At 34.7% G+C, this 12632-nt stretch overlaps 1 protein-coding gene across 5 annotated transcripts in view; it reads left to right on the top strand.

The window, feature by feature from the left end:
- The window catches only part of FSD1L (fibronectin type III and SPRY domain containing 1 like), a 66509-nt gene that overhangs the window by 16594 nt on the left and 37283 nt on the right, over positions 1-12632 (top strand). For all 5 annotated transcript variants that reach the window (XM_055301973.1, XM_055301972.1, XM_055301971.1 and 2 more), the window contains 2 exons: positions 2931-3062; positions 7966-8067. In XM_055301973.1, the coding sequence (XP_055157948.1) occupies positions 2931-3062; positions 7966-8067 (234 nt within the window). The remainder of the gene's footprint in view (positions 1-2930; positions 3063-7965; positions 8068-12632) is intronic.

Here is a 12632-nt window from a genome sequence, read left to right as displayed (position 1 = left end):
ATTTATTGGTTATATAGGACACCAGTAGACAGTAAATCCTTTCCTGTGATTTTTGTTTGTTTGAACCTAGGTTTTTGCTTGGGTCTTGGCTTGTTAAACTTTATGGTCCTTGTTATTTCCTTTACTTCAGAATTTATTGTAATTGAGGTTGGTCGATTAAGATCTTCATCACTTTAACTGTCATTCTCAAACTTTTTTACTGGAAAATTTGGTGAATCCACAAATCCACTTTCTTTAAATAAGCAAAGCTAGTTGTTCTAAGACTCTTGATCTGTATATAAGAGAATTATCACATTTGACATCTGGAAAAAGAGATCATAAGCTAGAGGTAGCCCAAACTATTTTTCTGATGAATAATTATTAGTATTCTACCTTAGAACCTAGAAAGAAAACTAGAGGGAGAATTTACAACCTTGTCACTGAAGATGAGGGCATAAGAGGTAGAGTGTAAGAGACTGTAAGTATGTGTCAATTGGTTATCAAGAAGTAGTCCATTCTCTTTTTACAGATAAGTAAACTAAGGTCCACGAATTTAAGTGGCTTGTCCAAGGTCACACTGTTACTGAGTGGTTAATGTGAGATTTGACTTAGTTCTTTTTCCTACCAGACTGCACATTTCTTTTGCCACAGCTTGTTCTTATTACTGCAAATCAATTAGTAAAATGATTAATACCATTTTTGGTAAGACTCCAAGTGAGGTAATATCTAATTTTTATAAAAATTATAACCAAAGGTTGGTTTATGTTACTACAGTAGATTGTACATATTAGTTTTCTTAACCAGTGCCAATTCTCTTAATTGAATGATTTATCTAAGTTGAGAAATGCCTAAGATGATTTCTTCTCATAATTACTGCAAGTGTGGTTATTGCTTATCTAGAGATTTCACAGATATTTTAAGTTATTGTTGAAATAGCAGCATCTTGCTTAACGTGGCAGTGAGGAGCTCTGAGACGTCAACAGGCTTGAAATGTTTTATTGATTCTGCCATCATTAATTAGTTGTTTGGCTTTGGGCAAGTCACTTCTGTATTTTAATTCCTAAAATTTAGGAGTTTGACTACAAATTTTAGTCAGTAGATGACTTGTGAGGTTCTTTGAGCACTAAAAATCAATGTTTGATAAATCTCTTAGGTCCAGTAAGGAATTGTTTGGTCTTGTAAGTTCTGTATGTCTTATGTAAATGCACTGTTTTAGACAACCTGAACAATCATACCATTCACGCAAAATTAGCCCCACCCCTGTGTGCACAAACTGTTCTTCAGTTAATGGAAAAAAATTTCTGGAATATTTTATTAAAATGCTCATTGATGATTGTGATGCATGACAAAGGTTGAGAACCACTGGCTTAGGGTCTGCCTTGGAACTGGAAATTCTGGACAAAGTTGGCAGTTTAAAACAATTTTTCATGTTGTCCTATGGAAATGGTGTTGTAAAAGATAAAGAGGAGAGTATGGGCTACTCCATAAAAGATGCTTAACTCAGCATAACTGAGATAGTGCTGTCAGCATTAGCAGCCAGCTTCTAGGATTTACCTGTTTTTAAAGCATATATCAAATATTAGAATTTTTAATTACATTTTTTATTCTACTCCACCCCCTCTGTTCTATCACTTAGGTAAGTTATATTGCAAGATGGATTAATTCTTTCCTTTATATTGGCCAAGGCCCTCCCCTGTATAGTTTTTACACTTCTACTTTAATCCAAACTGTCATCATTTAGGTAGGGACTGTGTTCCCTAAGAAGAACTTTTTTTCTTTTTTGCTAATGTTCCTTAGATTTTTCCAGATCCCACTCATCTCTGAAAGACCTTCTTGAAATGCTTCTTCTTCCCTCTTAAACTCGTACTCATTTGACCTCAGTGCTTTCAGTTAGTTGGCCCTACAGTGTTCAACTATTGTTAAATTACCTTGTCAGTTATTCTGAGCTTAACGTGTCTGTGTGTATTTTCAGATCAACTTATGGTAGGCTAGTTATGATATCTCCTTTGCATATAGATAATAATTTTCATATAGCAGTTTAATAAATTTTTAAAACACTGGGCTCCAGTTGGACCATCCTTAAATTGATATGATACCCTTCCCCCCCTCCAGACCAGAGGCTTCTAAAGATGGAAGTGGTATCTCATTGTAGGATATCACATAGAGGGTCCTCATTGATATCTTCCATGTATTCTTGGAAATCTCATCACTGTTACTTCATTGTTGGTTTTTGATAAATACTGTATTGTGTTTAGGAAGTTTCCTTCTATTCCTGTTTTTATTATTGATTTATTATTAAGTAGGTTCCATGCATATGTGGGGCTTGACCTCAGGAATGAGAGCTGCATGCTCTATTGACTGAGCCAACCAGATGCCTCTCTATTCCTGCTTTTAGAAAAAGCAAGATAGTACACTAGTTAAGAATACTGACTTTGTGCCTAGTACCCTTGTTCAAATTCTGGGTCCAACCACTTTTCTAGTTGTATGACCTTGGGCAAGGTACTTAGCTTCATTGTGTGTCAGTTCTTCCATCTGTAAAGTAAAGCTGTGCTTGTTAGGATAAAATTAGTTCATAAGTGTTAGGTATTTAAACAGTACTTGGCACATAGTACCCACTATAGCAATTATTATTATACTTAGACTTGCTAAGTTCTATCAAGGCTTAAAAAAAATCTGTTGATTTAATTTTATGGGTCATGTCCTTTATTTTTGTAATTCATAATTTTTTTGGCAAGTTTCCAAATAATTGAAATTTCCTTCAAGTCCTGGAATAAAATCCATTTGTGTGTGGTGAAAAAACAAAACAAATGTTAGAATTTTTTTGCTTATATGATTTTAGCTTGAGATAGTTTATAAATGTGAATCTGTTCTGTCTTTTGTAAGCATATCTTTTAATTTTCAGATATTTGACAGCTCTTCAAGTAAAAATCATTGTTTTGTTTATTAAACAGGAAAATTCTTCTAACATACTTTCGGAGTTAGATGAAGAATTTGATAGTTTATATTCTATTTTGGATGAGGTGAAGGAAAGTATGATTAACAGTATCAAGCAGGAACAAGCTCGTAAATCACAAGAATTACAGGTGAGATCATGCAGCATATTTAAATATAGATAACTTTAGTCTGTTTAATATTTGATTTACTGACAGAAAAAATGAGTGAATTTCTGTGAATAACTACTTTTATCTTGTAGAAAAATGATTAACTTTTGGTTTCATCATAGATATCTTGTTTTTTCTTAATGGTGATAAAAACCTAAGATTTACCATTGTAACCATTTTAAAATGTATAGTTCAGTAGTGTTAACTCTATTGACATTGTTGTGTAACAGATCTCTAGAACTTTTTATCTTTAAAACTGAAACTCTATACCCATTGAACAACAACTACCTATTTGCTTTTTACCCCACCACTGGCAACCACTAGTGTGTTTTCATGATTTTGATTACTCCAAATAACCTCACATAAGTGGAATAATTCAGTATCTGCCCCTTCTGTAACTGGCTTATTTCACTCAGTGTAATGTCTTTAAAGTTTGTCCATCTTGCAATATGTGCTAGAATTTCCTTTTTATGACTGAATTATATTTCACTATATATGTGTGTATGTGTATGTATGTACATTTATATATATTTCTTTATATGAATAAAATGTGTATATATGTACGTTTGTATAGATTTCTTTTTTTTTTTAAACTAACAATTTTTAAAAATATTTTATTTATTCATGAGAGAGAGAGAGAGAGAGAGAGAGAGAGAGAGGCAGGCAAAGACACAGGCAGAAGGAGAAGCAGGCTCCATGCAGGGAGCCTGATGTGGGACTCGATCCCAGGTCTCCAGGATCACGCCCTGGGCCGAAGGTAGGCACCAAACCACTGAGCTACCTGGGCTGCCCTATATATTTCTTTATATGAATAAAGAAAGTGTGTGTGTGTGTTTGTGTGTGTGTGTGTGTATGCAAATATATATTGGCATGCAACACTACACATAGTTACACATTTTTTTTCTTCTAATGAGAACCTTTTAAGATCTACTCTTTTTTTTCCTCTGAGGCTATTCACAAATTACTGCTTTAAATCATATGTCATTTTTTTCATCAGTTTCAGAGGTAGAATTTAGTGATTTATCAGTTGCATATAACTCCCAATGCTCTTTCCATCAAGTGCTCTCCTTAATGCCCATCACCCGATTATCTGTTCCCCCCACCCCCTCCAGCAATTATCAGTTTGTTTCTTAAAGTTCATTGTCTCTTATGGTTTTGCCTCCTCCTCTGATTTCATCTTATTTTATTTTTCCTTCCCTTCCCCTATGTTCATCTGTTTTGTTTCTTAAATTCGACACGTGAGTGAAATCATATGGTATTTATCTTTCTCTGACTTATTTCACTTAGCATAATACCATATAGTTCCATCCATATCATTACAAATGGCAAGATTTCATTGTTTTTGATGGCTGAGTAATATTCCATTGTGTATATATATTACATCTTCTTTATTCATCTGCTGATGGACATCAGGGCTCTTTCCATAGTTTGACTGTTATGGACATTGCTGCTATAAACATTGGGGTGCAGGTGCCCCTTTGAATCACTGTGTTTGTATCCTTTGGATAAATACCTAGTAGTTCAATTGCTGGGACAGAGTAGCTCTATTTTTAACTTTTTGAGGAAGCTCCATACAGTTTTCCAGAGTGGCTGCACCAGTTTGCTTTCCCACCAACAATGTAAGAGGGTTTCCCTTTCTCTGCATCCTCATCAACATCTGTTGTTTCCTGAGTCATTAATTTTAGCCATTCTGACAGGTGTGAGGTGGTATCTCATTGTGGTTTTGATTTGCATTTCCCTCATGCCAAGTGATGTTAGTTAGTAAAGCATTTTTTCATTTGTCTGTTAGCCATTTGTGTGTTGTCTTTGGAGAAATGTCTGTTCATGTCCTCTGCCAATTTCTTGACTGGATTTTTTTGTTTTTTTTTGGGTGTGAAGTTTGATAAGTTAAGGTCTACTCTCTTAGCAATGTTTAAATGTACAATACAGTAGGGGCATCTGTCTGGCTCAGTCAGTAGAGCGTGCGACTCTTGATCTCAGGGCCATGAGTTCAAGCCCCACATCTGTCTTAGAGCTTACTTTAAAAAATATACAATATAGTATTCTTTTCACTATACTGTATGTTACATCCCCAGGACTTATTTTATAATCGGAAGTTTGTACCTTTTGACCACCATCACCCATTCATCCATTTAAAAATTTTTTTGGTAGTAGCCATCTTAATGAGTGTGAGATGATGCTGTTTGGGTGTGGTGACTGCAAGGATGTTAGGACCATTTTTTCTTCCTGTAGCATAACTTGAGATCTTCATTTTTTCCAGTGATTCCATTTTTTAAAAATTATACACCCAATTATCTTTTGTAACTCTTAATATTTGCCTTTTCTCAATGCTACAAAAATTTTGGCAATGTTTCTTCATAGGAGTAGTGATCTAGGTGGGATGAAGAAGTATTAGGGAATAGCAGGCTATAAAATAAGACTGAGTTGTTGAAATACAAATTTAGTTAACTTCATTCTTATGTTATGATTCAAAGGAAAAGCTATGGTAATATCAGCATAATGGTAATTTAATATCAGCATAATGGTAATGGTAAAGCTTTATTGGGATAGTTTAAAAACCAAATATTAAAAAAAAATCATAACTTGGCTACCGATGCCATTTTATTCTTTAATTGGAGACAGTAGAACATCTCTGTTCTTCATTTGGGTTCACAAACTTGTTTTAATTGTATTCCTTTGTACCTTTTTGTTAAGCTTTCCCTTTTGTAAGCAAATTCATAGAGGTTTCTTTTTTTAAAGATTTTATTTATTTATTAGAGAGAGAGAGAGAGAGCATGTACAAGCAGGGGGGCAGACAGAGGGAGCAGCCGACTCCTCCCTGAGCAGGGATCCCAGAACCCTGGGATCATGACCTAAGCCGAAGGGTGATGCTTAACTGAGCCATCCAGATGCCCTCATAACATTTTCTTAGAATAAGATATTTTATCTTAAACTTTGACCTCAGATTGGATTCTTTCACTTTAATAATTCCTTGAGATATATTCCTTATTTTTTTAAAAGATTTTATTTATTTATTTTATTTTATTTTATTTTTATTTTTTTTAAAAGATTTTATTTACTTATTCATGAGAGACACAGAGAGAGGCAGAGACAGGAGAAGCAGGCTCCATGCAAGAAGCCAGATATGGGACTTGATCCTGGGACAGCTGAAGGCAGACACTCAACTACTGAGCCACCCACGCATCCCTCCTTATTCTTTTAGTTACCTTTTACTTTTAATACTACATTAACTTAGTCTGCCCTAGTGATCCTGTGTAGACCATTAATAACTACCATTTTTTTCTGAGTGATTTTGCTTAAATTTTTCATAAAGCTCTCATCCAAATGGGATATTTCAAATGGTGGTTTATTAATTATTCTTCAGAAGTCATGAGAGCTGGGAACCCTGGGTGGCGCAGCGGTTTAAGCGCCTGCCTTTGGCCCAGGGCGCGACCCTGGAGACCCGGGATCAAATCCCACGTCGGGCTCCCGGTGCATGGAGCCTGCTTCTCCCTCTGCATGTGTCTCTGTCTCTGTCCCTGTCTCTGTCTCTCTCTTTCTCTCTCTCTGTGACTATCATAAATAAATAAAAATTAAAAAAAAATTAAAAAAAATAAAAATAAAGAAGTCATGAGAGCTTTACTTATAGGAAGTATAGTATTTTTAGGAAATTATGATTAGGTTCTTAGAATAACACGTGAAAACCTATTTTAACTTCAAATTTGGCAAAACTATTCTATGTTTCGAAAGTAAAAATATAACGCATCCAGACACCAATAAAATGAGCCATAGTTTTATCTTTAGTGCTGAACTTAAGGGATACCTAAGTAGATTTGAATGTGGAATAGATAGTAATAAATAGATACTAATATTCTAAGTAGAATCTTGGATACATTAAAAAACTTAGAAATAGATCTGTTTCTTTGCTTAAAAGTATCACTAACAATATTTTTGCATGACTGGGCTTAGTTTTAGACAACAGATGATAGAGTGACAGAGAACTGAATAAGAAAGACTAGTACATGAAATTAATACATCACTATAACAGAGCATATCACTGTAACAGTTACTGTCTTTTATTTCTCTTTATTCTTTTTGAATCCTGTCACTTGGATTTGTGATTCCTATGTTACCAAATTTTGGAAATTATAAATTAGCATTTATGGTAGTAGGTATTACTTGGGTTGATGTGGTATATGGAGTACTAAAGTTGTGCTCAACTGCATGCATCTGTCACTTGATTCATAAACTTTAAATTGTTAAATATCAAAGAAACTTAGTCTTCATTTATACAGGATGTTGTCTGCAGATGGATTATTTTGATATTTTATTATTTTTTATTTTATTTTAATTTTTTAAAAGATTTTGAGACAGCGAGCATACAAATGGGGAGGAAGGTCAGGGGGAGAGGGAGAAGCAGACTCTCTGTTGAGCAGGAAGTCTGATACAGGGCTCGATCCCAGGACCCCGGGATTACAACCTAAGCTGAAGGCAGACACTCAAAACCTACTGAGCCACTCAGGCACCACCCCTATTTTGATTTTTTAATTTAAATTATTGATAGTTTAAAAAATATTTGCTAGTTCCCTGACTGCCCTGATGGAGAAGAATTGTAAGTAAATTAAGTAAATAATTGCTTTATTTTGTTTTGTATTTTTAAATGATGAGTATATCTGTATGCAATTTAGCTATTTTGAACAAATTCTGGAAGGATGTTTAGTACAACATATTAAGATAGTTAAAATTTGTTACATATATGACTAGTGATTATATTGCTTTAATAGTTCTCTAAAATATTTTTGTTCAATTTTTGCTATTAAAATTGTAAGTTCATTATAACAATATATATTTAAGATTCTCATGGAAATAGGAAATTTTATTTTAAAGATTTATTATTGTTTTTTAGAGTCAGCTCAGTCAATGTAATAATGCCTTGGAGAACTCAGAAGAACTACTAGAATTTGCAACACGGTCATTAGATATAAAGGAACCTGAAGAATTTTCAAAGGTAAAAATCCAGCCCAAAAAACTAGACTAACCATTTAAATAGGAGAACTTTGTTTAAAAAAATGATGTTTTCCCTTTCAATTTTGAATTTAAGTCATTTCTAATACTAAAAAAGGCTTGGAATTTTTAAAAACATATTTTATTTATTTATTTATGAGAAACACAGAGAGAGAGAGAGGCAGAGACACAGGCAGAGGGAGAAGCATGCTCCATGCAGGGAGCCCGATGTGGGACTCGATCCCAGGACTCCGGGATCACGTCCTGAGCCGAAGGCAGATGCTCAGCCGCTAAACCACCCAGGCATCCCTGGCTTGGAATTTCTTAAGTAAAATGTTATCTATTCATTATTCCAGCGTGGATACCTAGATGTATGTATCTTTGGGGCCATGGACAAATTATCTAATTTCTCTTGAATGCTCTATTAAGATGAATCAAGTTATTTTCCTTTTCAGTTACATTCTTATTGGTCACTTATTTTAAGGGTACTTTTGTATTTTATCTGAGTCATACCTTTGTTATAAATATTTCATGATTAAGGAAAGATTAATATTGCTATTAACATTCTTAAAAATCTAGTTTTGTATTCCTTCCTTCTATGAGCTGATTGGAAAAACATCACTTGATGCATATAAGCACTGTAACAGAGTGAAATTTGCTATTATATTTATTATTAAGTGCCCCACTGTTTAGTGTAATTGTATGTTTAATTAAAATATGAAAATGTAGGTTCTTATTTTAAGGGTATGTTTGGTATGAAATATAAACAGTAGAATAAGACTACTAGTGTTGTAACGTAGATCCTGTTATTTAAGAGATTCTGAATTCTAGATTTTTATTTTTATTTTAAATTGGGTCATTTTTAAATGATTACCAATTTATCAAATCAGATCTCTGTTTGATGTAGAATACAGCTGTAGAATATATTAAAAATAGTGTGAGGAAAGTGGCAACTTGAGCTGTATAATTAGCTCAAGTGTGTACTAATGTAAAATATGTACTGTGTAGTAATCATATCAAGATAAGGTATTCACATTTGATATTATTTCCTTGGTCTTTGTGGACTAGGTAGTGAACTGTATTAGTGTTAGAAAGGTGGCTTTATTATCCTTTTGTGTTCATCTAATATTTTAATTTCATGATTTTTCTTTGAACTTGAAGGTAGAAAAATCTTCCTTGAGAAGATAACATTTGGTGGCTTATGTGCTACGTTTTGAAAATGAATTTTAAAAATGGATTCTTTTAAGTGAAATGAATCAAAAGTTCTTTTGCTATAAATTCATGAACTAATTAATTCTTGAATTTAGAGGTAGACTGTAAGTAGGTTCATCTTTGCACTTGGTAGGACTAGCTATGTAAAGAAATTATGAGATAAATGTATCATACTTTATGTTTTAATTTTTATTTTTAAAAAAGATTTTTTTCCATCTATTCATGAGAGACATAGGAAGAGAGAGAGGCAGAGACATAGGCAGAGGGAGAAGCAGGCTCCATGCAGGGAGCCCAATGTGGGACTCGATCCCCGGACTCTAGGACCACACCCTGGGCTGAAGGCAGGCTCCAAACTGCTGAGCTACCCAGCCATCCCGAAATGTATCATACTTTAAAGTACTTTAGAAGAATAGATAGATCTCCTATTCAGAAGACATTTATGGGATAACCTCAAACCTCTGGAACATAGCCAAAAAACATACAGAAAGCAAAAAATAATCTGAGTCATCAAAATCAGTATCATGGAGTTGATGGGCTGGAATACATGTTCTTTTCTCATGATAGTTTCTCAGCATCTAGTTTCTGCTATCTCCATGGTGCTACTAAATTTTTAGTTTTTTTCTTCAGTTTCCCTGTTAATAAAGTCCTCTTCTAGTGGAGTGGGATAGCTGTTAATGATAGGCATATTCATAGCCGCAAGAATTAATAGCTGAGAGCCTGAGAATGAGGAAGAAGACAGGAAAACCATAAAACATGGACACAAGTACTCAAAAACAATTTGAGCCCAGTTACATTTAAGTAGGGATTGGTACTCAGAAAACCTGTGATCAAGTTTGTTTCTCCTAAGTTTCGCTTTCCACTGTGTCCTCTCCCCTTCCTCTCAAAGGCTATTATCTTTCTCCTTTGTCCTTTCCAGCTTTGTTAAAACTTGTTCCCAGCTGATGGAAATTGGAAAAGTTCTGATAAAATAAGTCACATTGTGGTTTAAACATATTTTCTTTTTTAAATTATTTTTTAAAGATTTTATTTAGGGGGATTCCTGGGTGGCTCAGCGGTTTGGCGCCTGCCTTTGGCCCAGGGCGCGATCCTGGAGTCCCAGGATCAAGTCCCACGTCAGGCTCCCAGCATGGAGCCTGCTTCTTCCTCCTCCTGTGTCTCTGCCTCTCTCTCTCTCTATCATAAATAAATAAGTAAATCTTTAAAAAAATACTTTATTTATTTACTCATGAGAGACACAGAGAGAGAGAGGGAGAGGCAGGCTCCATGCAAGGAGCCCGACATGGGACTCGATCCCAAGTCTCCAGGATCAAGCCCTGGACTGAAGGTGGCGCTAAACTGCTGTGCCACCTGGGCTGCCCTAAACATATTTTCTTAATGTTCCATTATGTGTCTTATTTTATTATTTTGGTTTTCCACCATTTTGTGGCACTGCTTAATAGCTTAAAGCATTTGGAAATTTGGTGAAATGAATTATTTGTCAGTGTTTACTACCTAGAAATCTGAGTTTATTATTCTTGAAGAAAAATGCTTAACTGAGAGTTGTTTGAAATTATTAGAACATCCAAATAGTATCCAAATAATGGTTTGATTCCAAGTCAAAAACCAAATTTACTTTCTTAGATAACTGGATGTACTAGAGGCTTGCCTCAAACACCTAATTGCTGACAAAATAGGGAAGATGACTTTGAAGATCAATTTTATTTGGCTTTGAAAAATAATTATCTAGTATATTGTTAGAAATTTGGAAAAAGAAATTCTTTTAAGTTGTGCTGTTTATGAATATCCCATATTAAAGTGATTAAATCAGACTAGCATGAATAGTTCATGGGCACAAAAAAATCATAGCCTAGAATCCAGCCCATGAATCTTTTTAGACTTTATTATCTTCAAAAAGAGTAATTTAAATACTAATATTTAAATGATCACCTTATAGTACCTCATTATGAGAATTGAATATGAAGCTATGCTATTTACCAGCATTAGGCAATCTGAAAATGAACGGGTAAAAATGGCACAAATGGGAAAGGATTTTTGGAGCATACTTACACTAATTTTTAAAAATTTGGTATTACAAATTGGTTTTATTTTTCACTAATTTTTTTAATTGTTAGGAGTTTGGTTGATAGTAAATATATGAAGATGGATCACCAGCAAATGAGATTTGGATCATTTGCTTTATTTCTGGATGGACAAGTAGCTGAAACTCCACCATACCTGGCTTCTCTGCTAATAGCCTGCATTACTTGGATCCTTTGACAAAATTAATACTTCTTTCTCTTTTTTTTTAAGATTTTATTTTATTTGACAGAGAGCACAAGTAGGCAGAGTGTCAGGCAAAAGGAGAGGGAGAAGCAGGCTCTCTCCACTGAGCGGAAGGCAGATGCTTAACCGGCTGAGTCACCCAGGTGCCCCCAAAATTAATATTTCTATTTTCCTACCCCAAATATAGAACTTGAATTCTACATTTGAAAAGAGCCTAGATTGGATACCTGGGTAGCTGAGTGGTTGAGTGTCTGCCTTTGGCTCAGGTGGTGATCCCAGGGTCCTGGGATCAAGTCCCACACTGGGCTCCTTTGCACAGAGCCTGCCTCTCCCTCTGCCTGTGTCTTTGCCCCCGTCTCTCTCTGTCTCTCTCATGAATAAATAAATAAAATCTTAAAAACAAATGAAAATAGCTGAGTCTGGGGGGTAATTTCCAAGTCATTAACCATCCACTTCCTCACTATCTTGCCACACGTAACCCAGTTGTCCTACTAGAAGGGAGGTACTGGTCACCAGTACACAAAGCCTTTCCTGGAATAAAAAATACAAAGTGGGGTGAAGGGGAACAGTGTCTTCTGCACTTGATCACAGATGAAAAGGGAGGTTTTGTGTATTTCCCACTTTAGACTCACAGTAACTAGCCACTGGCATATTGTTCAGTCAGTGTCAGCTTCTAACTACTGGGAGGAACAAACGAAAAGGATAGAAACTCTGTATGTTTTCAAGGGAATAGAAGTATTGGCAGAAGTGTTTTCTGTGGGTTGAAATCAGGAATGATGAGAGAAGAGGACCTTCACTGAAAGCATGCATGTTTTAGTTACTGAGGCAATTTAAAGGCAAATGTAAATATTTGTTCAGAGTAGTCCAGACTATAATTTTTCACCTTTATTTCATTTGTGGATGTTTACGTCTTACAGAAATAAAGTTTCCTGTTATATAAATGTGCTTGCTTATAGAACAGATGTATGCAGTACTGTATTCAAAATTTATTTCCAGTTATTTACTATAGCTTGTGAAGACTAAGATGATCATATTTTTTGAAAAGTAGTTCTTTTTATAAGCATATGTATAGAAAATATAAAACTTTTAACATAT

The sequence above is a fragment of the Nyctereutes procyonoides genome, unplaced genomic scaffold, assembly GCF_905146905.1.
Source record: "Nyctereutes procyonoides isolate TBG_1078 unplaced genomic scaffold, NYPRO_anot_genome, whole genome shotgun sequence".
Taxonomy (NCBI): Eukaryota; Metazoa; Chordata; class Mammalia; order Carnivora; family Canidae; genus Nyctereutes; species Nyctereutes procyonoides.
This window is presented reverse-complemented; position numbering and strand designations above follow the sequence as displayed.